At 35.0% G+C, this 22,507-nt stretch overlaps 1 protein-coding gene across 10 annotated transcripts in view; it reads right to left on the bottom strand.

Annotated features, from left to right (window-relative positions):
* Positions 1 to 1,486: 1,486 nt before the first annotated feature.
* The window catches only part of LOC101894339 (filamin-A), a 152,233-nt gene continuing 131,212 nt past the window's right edge, over positions 1,487 to 22,507 (bottom strand). For 9 of the 10 annotated variants that reach the window (XM_059118696.1, XM_059118674.1, XM_059118681.1 and 6 more), the window contains 5 exons: positions 7,147 to 7,287; positions 5,372 to 5,541; positions 2,655 to 4,479; positions 2,387 to 2,593; positions 1,487 to 2,321 (listed from right to left, as the gene is read on the bottom strand). In XM_059118696.1, the coding sequence (XP_058974679.1) occupies positions 2,137 to 2,321; positions 2,387 to 2,593; positions 2,655 to 4,479; positions 5,372 to 5,541; positions 7,147 to 7,287 (2,528 nt within the window). In that variant the 3' untranslated portion in view covers positions 1,487 to 2,136. Of the gene's footprint in view, positions 2,322 to 2,386; positions 2,594 to 2,654; positions 4,480 to 5,371; positions 5,542 to 7,146; positions 7,288 to 17,851; positions 18,120 to 22,507 lie in introns of those variants that run through there. The other variant, XM_005186095.4, reaches the window with a different exon arrangement.

Raw genomic sequence — 22,507 nt, 5'->3', positions numbered from 1 at the left:
ACTCTTTGTGGGTGAGGTACGAGAAGGAGTTCGTAGATATATATCATCATCACAACAGATCTTGTGTTAGCAAAAATGTTTGTATGTGTGAGCGTTTTGTTTTTCAAAAATTTGAACCCCATGTCAGGGAGGTACCGGAAGAAAGAAATGGTCCGATATCTGCAATCTTTATTACAGATCTTGTCTTGAAGGAAATATTGAGATGTACCACATCTGTGGGGAAGGTGCCAGAAGGAGTTGACCGATTCACAGCAGATCTTGTGTTAGTAGAAATAATGGAATGTGTAAAATATGAAGAGAACCGAAATCTTATTTCGGATTTTATAATAGTTTTGGTTATTCGAAATTTTGACCCTTTGTGGATGAAGTACCAGAAGGAGTGGATTGATATATTCCATCATCACACCAGAAAGGTACGAGTTTAGAATATAATGTGGTATATAGATGTTATTACCCCATAATGGGACCATTTTCTAGGGGTTTTTCAAAAAAAGTTCAGGTGCAAAAATACCAATTCTCTTGTATTACTCCGGAAACACTTCATGGGTTGGTATTCCCATAAACTTTCAAATGATTCCCATATTCTATATGTATATCGACTCAGTTGAACCGGATTTTATATCCAAAATTTCGGATCCAATAACAGGGTAACCGGGTATTTCACCACGAAAAAAATACTTGGCTGTGATCAGGGTAAAAATACTTACCTGTGATAAAGATTTTAAAATGATCTGGACATAGCCCCTGAACTCAACGGAGTCAAAGTATATACACCTCTTGCTACCAAAAAGAGGAGGCAATATATAAGCCTTCCAATTTTATTGTTTTGTTTTTTTTAACTGGAAATGTTCTAAAAATTTGAATTTTTTACTAGAGGAGTAAAATTTGCACTACACCAAACAGTGATTTTTAACACATTTTTAATTAATTATTAACGGAGATTTTTTTATTTCAACAATTGAATTTTTGTCCGTTCGAGGTCGTATTTTCAAACTTTTATCTTGCTCCACAAACTTGTCAACATCCAACACATATATTCGAATTCTAATTCTGTAATTTAGTTTAATTAAGTTATTTAATTTCTATATGAAACCAACGCACTTTAAATTTGCACAAAAGGGTCCACAAGGTACGAAAAATACTCATTTATGTTGCCATATTCGCAAATTATTTCTTCTAATTATTCATGATGATAACAATGAACCCCCGAGAAAAAACTTTCGTGGGAATACAATTTAGCGCTGATAATTATGATTGAGCGATGTTGACCCATTAAAAAGGTCTACAGCCTTTTTTAATAAAAATCTGTCCGAGAGCCGAGATTTTGTTCTATGAAATTTTGAAATGAAAAACATTTAAAAGGATGGGAAAATCAATTAAATTTTCTTATAAAAAATGTTTAATTGCTTATGCAGCCCCTGATCAATTTACTTTAATATGCGGAATCACAGATAATCCAAATTAATAAAAATAACAAATTGATAAATAATTTTTTAATTGTTTATTTTTTTATTTATAAATAATTATTTTATATGTATGTTTGAAAAAAATATCATTAAAAAACATAAAAAAAACATAATGTATAATATGGATAACAGAAATACACTTTTTACTTTAAATTATATAATTGATGTAGCGATTTTTTCGCTTGCAATAAAAAAGAGAATTAAATATCATTTTTTTAAATTATATTGCTTTTCAATGGACTTCAATTAATAAAAACAAATAAAAATATATATGAACGTTATATATGAAAAAATAATAAAGAACATTAACTTTTAAAAAATGAAAATATAATTTAAAATCTAAATTAAAAAAACGACAGTTACATTCAGTTTTAACTAACAAGACAAGGATGTTTTTTTAATTTAATTTTCGAGCATATGAAAGAATTAAGCAACAAATCTTTCATATTAATTTACAAAACAAAAGAGAAAAAACATGGATACATTTTTTAAAGAAACTTTTGGTTTAAAGCAAACTTATATTTATATAAAACAGGGCAATTGGAAGTGTGGAACTTTGTTTGCTTTAAGGATTTTGTTTTTCAATAGAAAAATACAGGACCATCTTGGTCTGGTTTATATGTATGTACGTGTATAGGTAGTGGTTGAGAGTAGGTGGTAATAACACGACTTAGACATCAATTTGGAAAGGTGAGCCGGGAATATGTTCATCACCCCATTTGACTATTAAAATATATTGGCCACGATCGCGTACCATGTAGCTGACATTGTAGTTGTTGCGTCCGGTGTGTTTAATGCTGAATTCTTCGCAGGGTCCTTTGGGTCCGTACATGCCGACATAGAGGATGTTGTTGCCTGAAAATAAAGAGGACATTTTTAAATATACAAATTGCCTTCAATGCCTATTTTCGTTTACTTACCAGCTTCAGTGGCACTAATGGTGAAGGTATTGGTTTTACCCATGAAGGCCTTCTTAAGACCCATACCCTTGGATGTTACCAGAGAAGCATCTGATTTGAAGGCAGGCATGACAACACCGGTATTCTTGCCACCCTTGGCAACCTTTTGCACGGTCTCCACAACGACGGTAGAGGTTTCTTGGGCACCTTCATCTACCATCTTGTCACCTGAAAAATAACAACATAAAATTAGCATCTTCCTAAGGTTAGTATCACCACCACAACTTACCTTCACAGCTAACTCTGAATGGTGAGCCAATAATGTGAATATTGTTGTATTTAACAGAAATGAAATGATCGCCGGGCAACAATGGAGTATAGCGTACCTTATAGCCCTCCTCAACTTCAGTACAATCCATGGCCACCTTTGAGGGACCATCAATGGCCACCGACAATGTACCAACGCCAGCATTGCAGGTATTAATAATGAAATCAGCCTTGTGACCTGTCTTTACACATTCCAAACCCGAGCCGCTGGCATGGACAGCAGCAGGATCGGCCACATCCTTACCGACCTTGATGCGGAAAGGCGATCCAGGAATATGAACACCATTGAATTTGACATGGATGGCATGAATACCGTTTTCACGTGGATAGAAACGCACCGATGTCATATCGCTATCGATGGTTTGGATGAAGCAATCATCATCGGTGCCGGAGGGAGCAACAATCTTGGCATCCAATTCACCCTTGGCTCCGTTCTTGCGTACCATGAATTGATAAGGAGCATCAGCTTGAATGCTTCCTTCAGGGAATTGCTGGACTTCCAGTTTGTGGGCATCACCGGCATCGGGAGAAATGTAAACCTTGAAGGGTGAGTCGGGAATATGACGATCGTTGAATTTCAAACCAACACGATACTCTCCAGGTTCAGTAACTTTGTAGGCAACATCGCAGGAACCATCCTTGCGGTCCTTGAACTCAATTTCAGCCTTGCTTGGGCCTTCAACGGAGATGGCCAAGGAGCCACCGCCGGCTTCACGAGTCCAGACATTGAACTCGTTGGCCACACCAACAAGACCGCGCTCCAAACCAGAACCACCAGCCTTAACCAAATGGCTACCAAAGTCATGCAAAGGACCAACGGTGAATTGGAAGGGAGAGCCGGGGATGTGCATGTCCTTGTAGCGTACAGATACAGTGTGGACACCCAATTCCTTGGGGATAAAGTGCACGGAGTAGAGACCATCTTCAACTTCCTGGATCTCAGCATCTTCGGTCACGTTGCTGGGCGATGTAACACGAGCAGCCAAATCGAAGGAGGTAATGCCGGGCATTTTGAAGGTCAATTTACATTTGCTGCCAATTTCAGTGACGGGAACAGCATCGCGTTCACGTTGGATCTTTTCACGTTTACGGTTGCTGCCCTCACCGGTAACCTTAACAGTGAAGGGGGAGCCTTCAACATGGTGATCGGCGAATTTCAAGTTTACAATATAATAACCAGGTTCAGTGGGTTTGTAGGAGATGTTCAAGGTGCCATCATCCTTATCGGTGCATTGAATTTCAGCCTTGCTGGGACCCTCAATGGAGACGGACAAACCACCGTAACCAGCATTGCGGGTATCCACGGAGAACACATTCTCAGTGTGAGTTTTGCCCTCCTTCAAACCGGCTCCAGAAACCTTAACTTTCTTGGCATCACCCACTTCACGTTCCATAACGGTCACCTTGAATGGTGAATTGGGAATATGTTTGCCCATACGTTTCACAGAAACCATATGTTCACCAGTTTCACGGGGTGTAAAGGAAATACCAATATTACCGGTTGGCATGCGTTTCAAGAAGCAAGGTTCCTCCAGACCGCTGGGAGCCTGAATGGAAGCGTTCAAGGCACGCAAATCATCATCGGTAATTTCACCAGGCATGGTCACCTCCGAACAGGAACCTACAGAAATTTGATTACGTTTACGGCCTTCGCCTGTAACCTTGGCCACATAGGGGGAGCCGTTAATGTGTTTATCGCCAAAGCGTACCGAAACATGATATTCGCCAGGAGCAGTGGGTAGATATTGCACCGACACAGTACCATCTTTGTTGTCGTGATAGTTAATCTGTAAATATAGGTTTTGTTTTCGGCGAAGAAAAGAAAGAAAAGCCATTGGATTTAAAGCTGCGGGAAATGTTAAGGTACAACTACTTTACGTACTACACTATTTACTATTGGCAAGGCAAATTACCACACAACGCCTGAAAGTATGCTTTGTAATTTGTACTGTTATTTGATGGGAAGGTGAAAAAATGGGAAGAGTTTTTTGTTTTAAAGAAATAGAGGTGTAGAAATGGGATATAGTCGGACAATACAGTACCATATAATTCAAATTTTAGTTTATATTTACTATATTTTGTTAATCTCTAATATATTAAATACATTTGTTACGGGGAATTTATTTTTTAACGCAACTAAAGGCTGTATTCTTGTTCTATGAAAATGTGAAATGAAAAATATATTCTTAATAAAATCTTTTATTCGATTTTTTTCTTTATAAAAGTTTCATTCCACATTTTACTAGACCAAGCATTGAGGCACAGGACCTGGCATAGGACAGGACCTCCTTTTCTAGTTTTGTTATTCAATTAAGTTTATCAAAGACGTTATGTGGCATTTGTAATTAATTAGTTATATATATGACATTACTTTCTGTTATAGCCAATAATTTGCAGATGTTATAGCATTTTGCAAATATATTTTAAAATAAAGGAAATGAATTAATGAAGTGTTTTACAATTGAGTAATGTAAATATATTCTTATATGTATAAAATGAGATATCATATATGAAGATCCTATATCCCACCCGTATTGATTGCTATTTTTTAATCAAACAATGAAATGCTTTATATATCCAGAAAAGAAGGAAAATATTATCTTTTGAAATTGAATCTTCTTTCAACTATTTGCACATAGATTAATCTCCTTGTCCCTTCATGTTTTGTAATTTACTTACATCAACTTTGCTGGGGCCTTCAACAGCCATGGTTAATCCAGCAGCACTGGCACCTTTAGTTGAGATGGTGAAGTTGCATGGCTCACCAGTAACACCATGAGTCAAACCGGGACCATAGGCTGTAACATAACCAGAGGTAATTGAATCCACATGGAATTTGAAGGGAGATCCTGCAAAAAAAGAAAAAAAAGTTATTAATTAAATAAGGAATGTTCACAAGAGTTACAGTGGAGACCGAATTGAATAGGGAACAACCTTATTGGTTGGTATTGCAGAAAAAAATACCAGGAATATTTTGATCAAAAGTTTTAACCCTCCCATCATAACCCGAAAGGAATTCCTGGTTTCTTGATCAAACGAAGTTAAGGCCTGCATATTGTTTGTTTTTAAGATAAAGCTTTAAAATTTTTAAAATTAAATTTGGGTTATATATAGAATCAATGGTACAGAAAATGGGACATATCTGTTCACTTTTTTAAAACAAAATGGGACATATCTGTTCACTTTAATACTAATTGCGATTTCAAGTATTCCTTTAATTATATGGTGTACTAAAATACAACTCTGATTGAAGACAACTCGTCATCTGATACCTTTTCGGCAGAGAGAATTTGGATTCAGATTTAGTTCAACTAGATTTACCATACAAAAGTAGATCCTTTAATGACCGGATTTTTTAAAATCTGGTGTGAAATCTACATACCAACCATACAAAAATCATACAGGTAGTCGCATCGACACAGCGGCTGGTACAATGCAATGTCAAACCAATTATGGAATTAAATTTTTTCAATGAAAAACTGTTGAAATTTGTTAAAATGATTGGTACATATCATAACTATTTTCGAAAGGCATCGTAAAAATCAATATATTTTTGAGTAAAACTTTAAAAAACGTCGTATAAAAAACATATACAAATTTACTTATATTTGAAAGAACTTTTAAAATGTTTTGACATATCAATGTTCCCAACCGTTGATGCATCTACCTGAATTCTTCTACCATAATACTAACGGAATGAATCAAACAGCAAAAGTCAGCTTAGCGGCATTTATATCCATCTAAGGGTGCATTAAAATATGCAAGGTTAATTCAACAGATTTATTAATCCCAAAAATTGGACTTTAGAAATGGGTCAAATCGTATGCCTGCGTCTTGAATTTAGATGTAACAATTGTCATAAGAAAGCGTTGCATTTATTGAAGCTACCGAAATAAATAACGTTCCTGGTTTCTTCATGAACCATAAATACTACGCAGGCTTGAGTCCTTTTTATACTGAACTTGTTTTAATAGAACGCCTTATTTAAATTGCCAATTCCATTAATTTTACGTCAAAAAATGACGTATCTTGTCGAAATTTCTTTATCTAAATGCTCGAAAATTCTCTCGACTTTTTTTTATTTAGTAATCTACTATGTATATAAACCAGAGATGGAATTTTGCTTTCTATGCAGTGAAATTTACCATGGTAAATTATAGAAAATTCAGAGATTCAACAAAAATACTTATTTAATTCTACCATAGTCCAGAGTTTAAATTATAAAATATGATAACACAGTTTGTTTTTCCATTTGTTGTTAAGAATAAAACTAATTTTGGATTTGAATTTGTGGATTGGCCTCATGTTTTGTGATTTCCCAATATAAAAATTTGGTGAGAAAACCTGTTAAATAAACTAAAGCCTAGTTTCCTTGAAGTTAAACTATTTTTCTAGCGGTGCCATGGTTTTAAAGCTGTTTCGGAACCCTAAGTCTAACTAAATCCATTACTTACCCTGAACAGGTTCACCATTGTATTTGACAATCAATTCGTGGGAGCCCTCTTCTTTGGGATCGTATTTAACCGAAACGGTACCATCACGATTGTCTTGAATAATGGGCTTGTCAATTTTTCCGCTGGGCATTTTGACTTCAGCTAAAATGAAAACAAAAACGTAAACAAAATTAATTCTCTGCATATAAATAATAATAAAACGAAATATGAAAACAATAATTTATTATTAAGAATATACTAGAATGTGGGATTATTTTTCACATTTAATAGGAAAAAGAGAATTCTTCAATGCTAATTCTAATGAGGGGGATGGACGTCGGAGAAATTTAAATGAATGGCACAATGGAAAATAGCGAACAAACAAAGGAGGAACACTAGCCAATCTTCCATCTATAGATTTATAATGAGATTGTGTCCAAATCTTTTAATGATTCACTTGTTGATTGGTGATGCAATGTTGTTGTTTTTCTTTTTTTTGCCATAGATTCATTTCAAATGCTGCGCTATTTTGAAAATATTTTTATAAATATTGTTTTCATATTATTTATTTTTGTTTTGCTATAAAAATAGCAAATATTTGCATATATATTTAAATATTTTCATTTTTATTTTAAAATCAAAATAGAAACAGCAGCAAAAAGTCATAAAAAACATATTTTAGCATATGGCAAGCTCAAAAAGTTTTTAGATATATATGGTAGACTATAAATTTGGAATTAAAATCGAAGGATCAACAATTTTTACCGAGAGAACATAAATAATTCTAGAAGCTTGTCAAATTATGACGTAAATGAAATGTGATATATATTTTCATGACTCGATTTTAAACTAACTTTTTGAAAATAAAAGATTTAGAAAATCTCAAAAAATGTTGGTTGAATTAGTTTTTATAAAAATAACATCAAAAGATTTTTCCATTACCCGACATTATTTTTCATAAAAGCCGCTTCTCAAATAAACCATTTCCCATTATGAGCCATTAAAACAGATTAATGTAAACATTGAAGAGAGCCATTAATTAAAAAGCCTTTAATGAAATTACCAAGGAGATACCCCAACAAAAATACTAAAAAGCCACAATAAAAAGACAAGTGATAAACAAGCGAAAAATCCGTATTATCTTATAAATCACTGACGCGTGCCAACTGTTTAAGAATCTCGGAAAATAAACAAATATTTGCAAAATAGTATATACAGACATTGTCATAAATATACAAACATTGTTGGTATTAAAAGCATCAATGGTTGCGGCAAAACTAATAAACAAACAACTATTCGTATACACGAAAAATTGCCCATATGGGTCACTAGCGCCAGCGGCGGCCATATGGATTATGCTGATCTTTTTTTTTTTTGTTATAATGATAATCATGTCGGCGTTAAGATCGATGGTGTGAAATAAATTGAAAGGCGAGCGCTGAAATATTTAGATGAAGGAAGGAGACTACATATTACCCTACAAAAGATGTTATAACAAAATGTAAATAAAGTGTGTAAACGGAGACTAGGTATACAATAAGGAATAATAATAAATTGATACAGATTCTATACAATTTTGAAATTTGGCTAATAAAATCGGCGCTAGAAGTGTGTGATCGCTAACCTAAGATGGTTAGTATTACTGCTTTAAACAAAAATGACATCTGTCCTATACAATACGTGCCAACTGAAGTTGGAATGTTGGTCATGTAAGGTCATGGTAAATGACATTTACATACAAATGTTTATGCTTGTTAACCCCGAATGGTTCACAAATGATTAATTCGGGGAAATTTCTTAAAAATGCCATCCAACAAAATAGCTACTTTAGAAATAACGGAACGAATTCAAGACAAAATTGCAAATTTAAACTCTAGCAATAAAATGTCACATGTCTGCGTCTTAAATTAAGATGCAACATTAGTCATGACACGTAGTTTTGTTTTTTGAAACTACCGAAATAAAAAACGTTCCTGGTGTGTTGCCTTAATAGTACGTTTACATATAAATAGGTTAACCCACTGGATTTTGATTAAAATTGTCATATCCACTACTTATACTTCAAACAAATCCTCTTGAAGTAGGTTAACCCTGAAAAAAGTTCTAACATAAACATAGCATTAGATAAACAATTTTATATGGATTGATCACATTGTCAGGAAGGAATTTGATCCAGTGCGAAATCTAGATCACTGGGTTTTTACATTATATACACTCCATAGTTATATACACTCCACAGTCATATGTTTGCAATCCGAAAAAATAACAAAACAGATTGTGCCAAAAATTTCACCTTTATATTGAAAAGCATTGAAACAAAATTTTTTAACCGGCCACACCTCAATTTTTCAATTGAGCTTACATAAATTTAAGATCACTTGTGATTTTCGAAAAGCAGAATTGATAAATGTTTAAACGTAATTGAAGTCATTAATACAAATTCAATGCAAACGAACACTTTGAAATTAATTGAAATCAATTAGCGAAATCTTCTAACAAATTCAAAAATAATTATGGCGCCAGTGAAATATGTTGGGAAAAAGTCTTCAATAAAAAAATGCAAAGATAACACATTGGCCAAGTTTTTTAATGTATTTTTATAAAAAAATCTATGATGTCGGTGTTATTTTGAAATCAAAAGAAACATTTTCTATTGCATCAAAGAACTAATTTTGCATATACTTTTTAATTAATGCTCTTGTTAGATTGAGTTTAGATGAAACATGTTAATAAATTATGCTGTGTCAACAATAAACCCCGCATGGACATGCAAAACGAAAATATGCACTCATGTCCATTTGAATGGCCTGTCATGTGGCGTGTCAGACCATTGTCGCTAAAGTGTCATGATTTGTTGTTAAAATGTCATTTCCATGTTGTTGATGATGATTTCTTATGTTGTTTTCATTTTGTTTGTTGTTTTCGGTTTTGTTTGGTGTGCCAATAGTGTTTTACTTTTGTTTGTTTTTTTTTTGCGTAAATAACAGCAACAACAAACTTTGCCGAAAATTTATGATACTTTGGCAAAATTTCAAAATATGCACGCATCCCATAGCAAATTCAATTTTATGGCATAATGCGGAATCTGTTCATTTTTCTTCCCTCGATGTGCGTTCAAGTAGGGAGAGAGCGAGAGCAGATTTATAGATTAAAATGCAATTCCTTTTCCCTTTACCCAAAAACGACTTCATCATTGTAATGAAATTTAATTTCATTTTCGTTGCGGAAATTTTATTGTGCTTCGTCTGTATCGGCGGCGCATACATAATGTTCATGGTCCACAAATTGCCCATTTAATGTATTCTGACACTTGTTTACATTTGTTTTTAATTGTAGATTATGCATTTTGTTGTGGGGAACAAAAAACCGCATACAATGTTGATTCGGATGGATGGGCATAATGAAATTTTAAATTGCACATAGAATTTGTAACATTTATTTTAGCCAATAAAAATGAATGGGTGGGTGGGTGGGTGGGAGTTCTAATTTGGGGTAACAAATGGGCAAACAAATATTTGAAAAGGGATATATATTTTTGAAAATCTTAATTTTGTTTTGGGTTTTACTTAAAAGTGTGTCTACATAATTGAAGTAAGGGATTTACTTTTTAAACCTAATTCATAAAAAGTGTGGCAAAGATAGTCAAATTCATTGATTATGCATCAAATTAATGTCATATCCTTGTAAATCGCTATTTTAAATTAGCCTTTCGTGTGTCTTTGAGATCACATAATAATACCTAACATTAGTATTCAAAAGGACAAATATGAATGTTTTTTGTGCCACGCGTTGATCAAAAACAACAACAGCAAAAGTATGTAACAATGGCCCAAATATTAATTTTGTTTTAGGCCTCAGATGAAAGTGTACCTCCATCATTGTAGTAAGGGATTTATAGATCAATTTTTTCTTTTTTAAGCCCTATAAAGGACTTAAAAAGTCGCATGTCTGCGTTTTAATTTAAGGTGCAACATTTTATTAATGTCAGTGAAATCAAAAACGTTCCTGCAAATTGTAAGGCCATTGTGTAGGGTTCTATAGAGACATTTTTAGCATTTTCTAGGAATATTATGATATAACATTTATAATGACATATAGCTGAATTTGTCGATGCTACTGAAATCAAATTGTGGCAATAATTGGCAAATTGTGGGAGTATTTGTAGGGTTCTCTAGAGACATTTGTATCAGGTTCTAGAACTATGGAAGTTCTTACAAAGAATTATAATTTGACTCCATTCATAATCGACATGGGTTTATTGTTGTGGTGACTTAAGTGAGATCCGTAACCACTTGTCATTGTTACACTCCATGTAATTGTATTGTGATACTTTCTGCTCGTGACGATGTGGCAACATATGGCACTTGTCACTACAGCATCTTTGTTTTGGATTCATTCGTACATTTCAATCAAAGCAACCGGTCACCATTTTCAATTCGATCCTTTTTGCATTATCGTAGATTAAGTTATTTATAATAAAGTATCATTATCATTATAACGTAAAGATCGTGCATTATTTATTCATCAGTCTCAACAAGACACAACAGTTTGGCGACGAGCGTAAAAAGTGGAATATTATTTTGGAAAACTAATATTCTGCATATTTTTTTTTCTATTAAAGCAAGTGCAAGCTTTTAACAACAACACAAATATAACAAAATGGATGCATCTCAATTTGCCGCGTTTATGGATATGCAAAAGGCGTTGTTTAGCCAAATATAGAAGATGACTGTGGGTGCTCCTACTTCAAGTGCAGCGCAAGGCAGCAGCAACACCAGCATCAACACGACATTGGTACCAAACTTCGATCATTTTGATCCGGCAAAGGAAATGTATACCAATTATATAGAGAGGTTTAACAACTACATTGCAATGAAGGGCGTCAGTGCTAATAAGGAGTACTGTACAAAGTTGCTTCTTAACTCTATTGGTGCGAAGTACTTTAACATGGTGACGGCGTTGGCAGCGCCCAGAGCAGCGGCAGATCTGCAATACGATGAATTGCTAACCATTTTGCAAAATCATTTAGCACCGAAAAAGAATGTGTTGGTGGCACAACACAAATTTTTATCAAAATATCAGATGCAAGGGCAATCAGTGGCAGATTTTGTGGCTGCACTCCGTACTGATATTAATTCGTGCGAATTTGTTTCACCGTGCAAATGTGGAGCGTCCATAGCCGATGTGTTTTTGAGGGCACAATTTATTCGAGGCCTTTGTGACAATACTGTACGCGAACAACTTCTTCAATCCAGTACGGCGAAAATTGATGAAATTGTTGGGAAGGCATTGGCTCTAGAGGCTGCGAAGATGGACGCCAGAGAATTGTCCCAAGCAACGGCAAATTCTTCAAATTCGACGGATATAAATAAAATTTTTAATAAAAGCCCATCGAAAAATTTCAAATCTCGTCAGGGGCAACAGAAGCGTAAAGTCAATTACGAGCAATTAGGTATTGCCGGTCTATGTTTACGCTGCGGCAAAAACAATCATTTTGCGAAGGAGTGTCGCTCTAACAAAAATCTTAAATGTAACTTGTGTGCCAAGCAAGGGCATGTAGCAAAAGTCTGCATTGCTTCACTTTTGGCGGATGGTCCTAATGCCGGACGACGGGGTAAACCCAGTACGAGGGAGGCGTCCACGAATCAAGTACGTGATGATTCGTACGGTATTTATAAAATCGTGGATGTGTACCGTAACGATTACGCAAATGCCAATGCTGAGCGTTACTATGCGAATATCTTCATAGAAGGTAGAGTGGTATCTTTTGAAGTAGATTCTGGCTCTGGATACTCATTTTTGCCTAGGAGTGAATTTGGGAAATTAAAATTGTCTAACCAATTAACCGCCACAAACATCGTTTTCCGATCATACACCCAAGATAAATTCGTACCAGATGGGAAAGTCCGAGTAAATATAAAATACAAAAACGTTTCATTCATCGATGATCTCTACGTTGTCCCAGACGGGTGTTCGGCGTTAATTGGTCGTACATGGATACGTCGTCTAGGAATTAATCTAAACGAGCTAGACGAACATAAGTCGAACAACATGGTTACCAATTCTATCGGTGAGTCGAGCGACATTCAAGAATACATTTCCGAATTTTCAGCTGTATTTCAACAAAAGATTGGCTGCATCCCTAGCCATAAAGTTTCACTTCAATTGCGTGAAGATGCCACACCAACCTATACAAAAGAGCGTCAAATTCCATACGCCTTAACCGAGCGTGTTAACAAGGAGCTGGAAGAGTTGGAGAAGGCTGGCATAATCACCAAGGTTGCCAATAGTGACTGGGGGTCACCACTGGTGGTCATCCCTAAAGCTGACGGTGGAGTGCGCCTTTGCGTTGACTACAAGGTGGGAGTCAACCAGCGACTTGTGAATGCTCATTACCCCATTCGGAAAATAGATGCAATTTTCAATAGTCTCAGGGACTCTAAACATTTTTGTCGGCTTGATTTATACAAAGCCTATTTACATGTGCAAGTGGACCAAAAGTCAAGCGAAATTCAAACCATTTCGACCCACAAAGGGACTTTTCGAATGAATCGTCTGTCCTTCGGCATTAAAACTGCCCCGGCGGAATTTAATAGGATTATAGATCAAATTTTACGGGAAGTGCCCAAAACAGAATCCTATTTTGACGACATCGTGGTACATGGCGAGACTTTGAGTGAGTGCAAAGCAAACTTAAAATTATGTTTAGCCCAGTTGCAGAAGTACGATCTGCACCTTAATATGGCAAAATGCAAATTTTTTGACAATCAAATGGAGTTTTTGGGTCACGTAATACGGCACAACAAGGTCCAAAAGTCACCTTCGAAAGTACAAGCCATATTACAAATGCCCCAACCAGAAAGTGTAGAAGATGTTCGCCGTTTTTTGGGTATGGTAACATATTACGCAAGATTCATACCGAATTCGTCTACAATTACCACCCCGTTGCGCAATTTACTGCTCAAAAACGCTATTTTTAAATGGACATCGGAATGCCAAAAGTCTTTCGATGCTTTGAAAAGAGAAATTTCCAGCGATCGCGTATTGATGCCGTATAATCCCGATTTGCCGGTACAGCTTGCGTGCGACGCTAGTCCCACCGGGATAGCTGGTGTTTTGTCGCACATTATTGACGGCCAAGAAAGACCGATAGCGTTTGCCTCAAGGTCTCTTACTCCAGCAGAGCAAAATTATTCGCAATTAGATAGGGAAGCCCTAGCAATTGTGTATGCGGTTCAACATTTTCACGAGTACATATTTGGCCGAATTTTTAAGCTTATAACGGATAATAAGCCGTTATCAAGAATTTTTCACCAAAATTCGAAATTGCCCCTAATGACGTCATCTCGACTTCAACGATACGCCGCTTTCCTCACTGGATATAATTACGAAGTCAGTACGAAAAAGGGCGAGGAAAATGTCAATGCCGATTGTCTCTCCAGGGCCCCAATTAAATCAGGGATTGGCACTACAAATTTAATTGATCAAGAAGTACATTCAATTTGCGGGTCAACAATACATCAAATTACTTCAATAAAATTAAATTTCAAATCACTTCGAGACGCAACAAAGAATGACGCAATGCTTTCCAAAATTTTGTTCGATTTACGTAACTCAAATGTGGTCGATTCGGAGTACACCATCGATGCCGGCATATTGTTCAAAGGGAAAAGGGTCATTGTACCAACTTCACTTCAAGAGGCAGTCTTAGAAGAGTTACACTATACTCATATAGGTATAACCAAGATGAAGCAATTGGCGAGACGTCATGTGTTTTGGTCATCAATTGATAAAGATATTGAACAATTTGTACGTTCCTGTTCTGCGTGTGCCTTGGTAAAGAAAAATCCTCCGAAAGCAGTTCTCCATCCTTGGGAGGAGCCGGATGGAAATTGGCAACGTATTCATATTGATTACGCGGGGCCATATCAGGGATATCAATTTCTTGTTGTCGTCGACGCAAAATCAAAGTGGGCAGAAGTGGGGGTGTGCTCCTCTGCGCCAACATCAACGTCAACAATCGAAATGTTAAACAACATTTTTGCACGCAATGGATACCCTGATGTTCTTGTCTCTGACAATGCAACGATTTTTAAAAGTGAAGAGTTTCAAAATTTCTGCACTAATTCCGGTATCTTCCAGAAATACATTGCACCTGGCCACCCTGCCACAAATGGTCTAGCTGAACGAAATGTTCAAACACTCAAGCAGCGTCTAGCAGCCATGGCAGAGGATCCGTCTCCGATATCTAAAAAAGTAAGAGAAATTTTATTTAAATATCGAGCTACACCTCTTCGAAATGGTAAATCCCCATCAGAAATGTACCTGGGTAGACAAATCCGAATCCGATTGGATGCCTTGAAGCCATCAAAATTAACTCAGTCATCTACGCCACAATGTCCAGTTAGGAAACTGAGTGAGGGAGACCGAGTTCAAGTCCGATACTATACGCCAAACAAACCTGTATGGAAATTCGGAATTATTTCTAAAAAGCTTGGTAACCTTCATTATCTGGTAAAACTCGACAGTGGTTATGTCTTCAAGCGCCACATAGACCAACTCCGTTTCACAAATGTAAAACTGCCTTATTCTCCAGATACTGAGCAGACTGAGTCGGTCCCAGATTTTAGTTCAGGGAATGGCGAACAGTCTCATCAGCCTCTAATTATGGCACCCTACATTCCACTGAGTACACATGCTAATGATCCAGAAGTTCCCGGTACTTCCACAACACCAACTGCAGCCGGAACCGAAGCACCAGTTGGAACGCCATCAGCCTCTACCCAAAACGCTGATGCTGAGTCCACACCAAGTCGTCGTACCTCTGCAAGGCAACGGAGACAACCCCAGTATTTAAGCGATTATGTTCGCCATTAGCATTAATCGTAGTAATCATATATGTCCTTGTTTTAGTGGGGGAGAATTGTGGTGACTTAAGTGAGATCCGTAACCACTTGTCATTGTTACACTCCATGTAATTGTATTGTGATACTTTCTGCTCGTGACGATGTGGCAACATATGGCACTTGTCACTACAGCATCTTTGTTTTGGATTCATTCGTACATTTCAATCAAAGCAACCGGTCACCATTTTCAATTCGATCCTTTTTGCATTATCGTAGATTAAGTTATTTATAATAAAGTATCATTATCATTATAACGTAAAGATCGTGCATTATTTATTCATCAGTCTCAACAAGACACAACAATTGTCAAGACTGTTTTATTCTTCTATTTTTGGTTTGTGAATATTTGATGCAATTAAGCACTTTTATTGAAAATACTTTTTGTATTTTTTGTTCCAGAACTGCAATAATGTAAAACTTCTTGTTACGATAACCGCTTTTTTCTATATTATTTCGAAAAAATGCCAAAGTTGTAGATTCTCGCAGGTTCTAAACATAGCATTAAATATTATTTAATATTTATTACCAGAAATATACAATAAAAAATAAAACAAGAATGCTTTACCACCACTTTTCCCCACTTTTAGTCCTACCTATAAATATTGGATCAGTTCAAAAATTTCCCTTAAATCTCCTTCCAAATCATTTGTCTTCAAGTTGTCAAACATAAAAACCCCCTTCGCAAAACTGACTATGTTGACTGTGACAAAGACAAAATGCATTTAGTGTAACTAATTACATTCTCTGCACATTTTTAGTTTTACATACGAGGAAAAAAAAATATTCGCTGTGTTTCACTTGATTTACATTGTGATGTGACAGACCAACTGTTACAAACGGATTTCTCGCAATGCTTTCATGTCTATTGGTGATGTTTATCAGCTGCCATCAACGTTAAAACGTTCACACTGTCAACACAACAAAAAATCGAAAATTTCTTCTTTCGTTTTGCCGAATTTTCAAAGAGTTATATAGAGATGGTCGGTTGACGTCAAGCGAAGACGAAGAAGATGTGATATGCATACATAGATAGATAGCATGCAATGTCAACAAATTTGGACATTTATTGATCGTTATTTTTGAAAAATACCAATTGCAAATATCATAAAGTATGGAGACTAATTGAGGCTGTTGTGTGACTGTGACTACTACACGAACACAGTGTCAAATATGTTTTAAAATGTTTGGGCAGAGATTTTGTATATTTTCGGTTTTTTGTTTGAAAAATTGATTTCTAATGGAAACATTTGTCTTTATTTTTAAAAATACATTTTTTTATTTTTAAAAATGCTTTTTATGTGCCAAAGAAATATGTATGTCACTGTATTTGGCCTTAAAAATAAACATTTGTCGCCTTGAATTGTAAGAAAGACAAGGAATTCAAAAAATTGACCTGTGGCCAGGTACCTTCACAAATAAATACAGTTGCAGCTTTCTTTGTGGCCGTATGACATCAGCAATTAAAATGAGTTACTTTTAAGAGGGAGACCTTTTAAAACGGCGTGCTTGCTTACATTTCGAAGAAGCAAGTATTTCTTAGTTAGTGTTAAAGGATCTTATAAAAACGCATATCTACTGAAAAATAGTTGCAAATTTGTTTGTTTTTGATTTAAATGGTAAATATTGGCTGGGATTTTTTTTACGAAATATGACGGTGTGTTTTATATTGGTTGGGAGTTTTAGTTTACTAAATAGGTGGGATTGAATTTGTAGTAATAATCGTGCCAGGTAAAGCAAGTTGTTGACATTTAAACTCAAGTTTAACATTTCATATGACATTTTAAGACAAAAGCATAGTATCTGTTGAAAAAAACATTTACCTTGATGTGTTATAATATAAAATGATGATTTAAAATTTAATGGTAAAAAATCGCAATTAAACAATCCTTCATTCTCTGGTATTATCGTTTCGTTATAATAGACCTGGGTCTTTTCAATGTGATCGCGTTCCGATACCGTTACTTTATAATACTTCGGATGATAAAAATAGCTGAAATCTTCCCAAGTAGCTTCGGGAGCTTCAGGTTTTTCAGTTAACCAACCGAAATTCATGATGACGATTTATAGATTTTTATTGTATTTAAATCAATACGATATTTATATTGTTATAGTTTGTTAATTTTTCAATGCACAAGACACACACACACAGTTTATGGTAAAATTTGAAATAGAGACACTTAAAATTTAGATTAAAATTATTTTTTGTAAACAAAATGCAAAATAACATTTTTTTTAAAGAGGGAAAGAATACAAATATTTGATGGAGAAAAAAATACAAATATAAAAATTAAATGAGAGTGGTTATTATTTTTTTTTTAATTTCCGTTTGCTAGTTTTATGTTTTTAAATATTTCTTCTTATTTTTTTGATGAATTCAAGCATGATAATGTCATTTCTTTACATTGGGCTGGAAAACCACAAGTGGCAGCACTCCAGCTGAGCTGAACATATCGCAATATTCCATTCGGCAAATATTGAAAAATGAGCTCGGTTTAAAGCCATTGAATTCCAAAAAGTGCAGGATCTTACACCGCATCAGAGAGAAAATAGACACAAAAAAGCTAAAGAATTGGTTCGCTTGACCGAAAGGGCCAAGTTGCCAAAGAGGCAGCAGACCTTGGATATTCCAACAGGACTCAGCACGCGCCATCAAAGAATGGTTGCAAAATGAGGTTCCAAGCTTCATTTCCAGCGCTCAATGGCCACCAAAATCTCCGGATACCAATCCGTTGGACTATTGTCTCTGGCGAATTTTTGAAAGGAAGGTTGACAATAAAAATACCAAAGTGTCGATCACCTCAGCGCTTCACCGGAAATGGTCCAAAATACCACAGAGCAACATTCGGGTTTCATTGGCCGTTTGATAGCAATAATTCGTGCCAAAGGTGACCAATTCGAACAAATCTAGACTCATTCTAAAATTTCATGCTATTTCGACATTTTTTGCTTTCATTTAAAAAAATTAAAAACAAAATGTAAAAATTATGGCGTTTGATTTTGTTGAATTTTTTTTATCTCACCCTGTAAATGTAGACTTTGAATTAATTGAAAATAATTTGGAAATTAGATAAAAGTGCGCCTACATCATTGGAGTAAGGGATTTATAGATCGATTTTTGTTTCTTTTTTAAGCTCTATTTATACCGAACACGGCTTTCACAAAACGTCAAATTTACTGATTATACGCCAAATAAATCTTTGTAAAATACGCAGTACCAATGTAAAATCCCAGTAATATTTGGATACCGGATTTTGAATAAATGAGGTCGTGAGAAATCCTGTAAATGTAGGCTTTGAAAATAATTTGGAAATTAGCAATCTACAAAATGTCCTTCTTAAGTTGCATTTTTTCTATATTTTAATGAAAAAGTATAATGAATTTCCTTTGGGCCAAACTTTATGCAAAAACAAGGCCAAATTGAAAGGTAATAAAGATAAAAGGTGGAGACAATTTTTTAATTAAAACACATTAAAGGACATAGGACACAAAATCAAAAAATATGTTATTTCTTTAATATAATATTGATTTTTATACAAATATTTTTTTATTTTAATTTCAAATCTTTTTAACAGGACTTCATATGCACACTTTTCTTAATTCTTAAAGAGATTAATTTTTCTTGAAAATCCACTCTCTTTGTTCTTATATTTGTATTATTTTCCTCGGGCCACCCTAGTAAAGTATGGCCCTTTCATGTTGCATATCCTTTTGAAGAAAAACTCACACTTTTCGAATTTATGAAATTTCAATAAAACTTTTTATTAAAAGGGATCGATTTTTTACGTAATAGGTTTTTTTGTTTGATATTTGTCTTAAAAATTTGTTGTCTTTTTTTTTCAAATATTCAAAAAAAAATTGTCTTCGACACTTGTATTTCGCTTGTAACGATCCTTGTAATTATCCTTTAGTTATTACAAAATTTATGATTTTTGCTAATTAAATTTTAATGGATGTCCGCCACTACTACCGTGTCACACTACCGCAATTAAGATTCCGTAATTGTGTCTATGCGTTTTCACGTCCCGTTTTCAATTGAGTTTTCGTAATTCCAAATTGAATTAAAGGTCTGTCTATCCGCATCGATTTGATCGATATACCAGCAAAAGAGTTGTTTTTTTGGTGCTGGTGCTTGAAGACGGCAGCGGCGGTGGCGGCCACGGCAGCAGCACCAATAAGGCCTGACGACAATAAAGGAGCAAACGTCAGTAAGCCGTAGCAATATGTTGGCCAATGGATTTACGCAGCAGCTGGTGCTGCCGGCGCCGCCGACAATGATGCTACCGAGTTGTTAATGATCATGATAATGATGCTGCAGTCCGTCGCTGCCTTAGACTGTCTTTTCACCTATACCAATAAAGCATATGCCAATTGATCGACTACCATTCGACACACAAACATCTACATTGTTGTCATGGTAGTTGTGGTAAAAATGGCCCCTTCATTTTGATATTGGTACATACATATATCTTTATAGGTATTAAGCTTATCAGAAAAAAAAACGTCGAAAAAATTGTCTCTGCTTTTGCCTTTGAATTCCGAAAGCTTTCAAATTGGAAACATATTTTATTTATTCTTCTTCTTCTTTGCGATTTTTTGCATTCCCTCATTTTCCAACAAAAACAAATAAAATATTTCGTTGTTTGCAAAATTCTCAACATAAAGCCAGAGACCTCAGAAATATTTTTGACTCGGTCATCATCATGATCATCATCATGACAATAAATTTGATTATTTATTGATTTTCTTCCTCTTCTTCTTCTTGATTTTCATATTTTTCGGAGTCCATATAAATCTCTTGAGTCATCATCCATCCTATGATGCAGTACCATCCCTCTCAAATAATTTTCGAAGCGTAACGAAACAATATATATGCTTTTGAGCAATTTGTTGTTGCCAGCGCAAAAAAATATGGGTGGACAATAAGTATTTGATCAAATAAATTATTGATTTAAATTTGTCTGAGGAGGGGAAAAAATTTCTTAAAAGAATTTGTTTTTCGGTCTATATTTTTAGAAGAAAGCAAGTGTCTCTTTTGTTAGAAAAAATTCTACAAGTAAAATATTTTAGCACCATTCGGCGTATAATTAATAATATAGTTTATACGCCTAAGGGGTCACAAACAGAACATTTCCAAACCCAGAGGGGCATTTACATATCTCTGGGTTTTCAGACATATTAATCTTCCTAAAGTTTACATGTCCTAGCCATTAACAAAAAAAAAAAAAAAAAAAAAAAAAAAAAAAAAATAACTTCACCTTAAGGGAATGACGAAATAATAGATACACTTCAAATTAAGGTCTTTTTTTAATAGAGAAAAGGAAAATATTGTATTTATTTTAAAATTAAAAAAAAAAAAAAAAACAAGTAAAATAGTATTATTGAGTTATGATTATTCAAACTGTTGACCATTTATGGGGGAGGTTCCGAAGCAGTTGGCCAATATTGACCAATTCGTAAGACAGATAAAAAATATTATAACGTGCCAGATTTGGACTATATCGACTACTTCCTATGAGATATGTGCAAATGTTTGGAAAATATGGAAATATGCGTGAGGTAACAGATATAGCGGGCCGAAGTATACCATTTTCATACTCCATCTAATACTATGAAAAACTTAACGAAATTGGAACATTTGTTTCCAATGTTTTCGGGAGTGGGCCGATTCCATATTCACATCAGATCTCTGATTGAGTGAAATATTAAAATAAATCAAGTTTGAAAGAAATCGCTGAAAATTGTGACGTTTTGTGAGAGAGGTACCAGAAGGGGTGGGCCGATATCTATCATCTTTACACCAGATTTTGTGATGGAAGAAATAGTGGAATATTCGAAGTTTAAAAAGTATCAGATACTTATTTCGCCACTTAAGAGAATTTTGGTTGTTCAACATTTTGATATTAATAGGAACACTACACTACGATCATGTTAGAAAGTGGTCGGATGGTTATTTAAGTTTTTATGAGCTTCGTGGTTTTTCAAAATTGGGGGAGGTACAACAAGAAGTTGGCCGATATCTACCATCTTTAGAACAGGTCTTGTGTAAGTAGAAATATTGGAATGTGTAATGTTTGAAAATAATCGAATGCTTAGTTCGTGCTTTATGAGCGTGTTGATTATTCTAAGTGTAGACCTTTTGTGGGGGAGGTACCAGAAGGAGTGGTCCAATACACTTCATCTCCACACCTGATAGAAATACTAGGATGTGCCAAGTTTAAAAGCGATCGGATGCTTATTTTACATTTTATGAGAGTTACAATTATTCAAAATTGTGTCCCCTGTGTGGGGCAGGTACCAAAAGTAGGGGCCCGACACCTTCCATCTTCACACTGGATCTTGTGTTGATAGAAATACTGGAATCTCCAATGTTTGAAAGTGGTCGGATGGTTATTTCAAGTTTTTTGAGCTTCGTGTTTTTTTTTAATTTTTACCCCTTTGTGTGGGAGGTACCAGAAGGAGTGTCCGATCATGTGTTG

Source organism: Musca domestica, unplaced genomic scaffold (genome assembly GCF_030504385.1).
Source record: "Musca domestica strain aabys unplaced genomic scaffold, Musca_domestica.polishedcontigs.V.1.1 1, whole genome shotgun sequence".
Taxonomy (NCBI): domain Eukaryota; kingdom Metazoa; phylum Arthropoda; class Insecta; order Diptera; family Muscidae; genus Musca; species Musca domestica.
The sequence above is the reverse complement of the archived record's forward strand: the minus strand, read 5'-3'. Positions and strand labels throughout refer to the sequence as shown.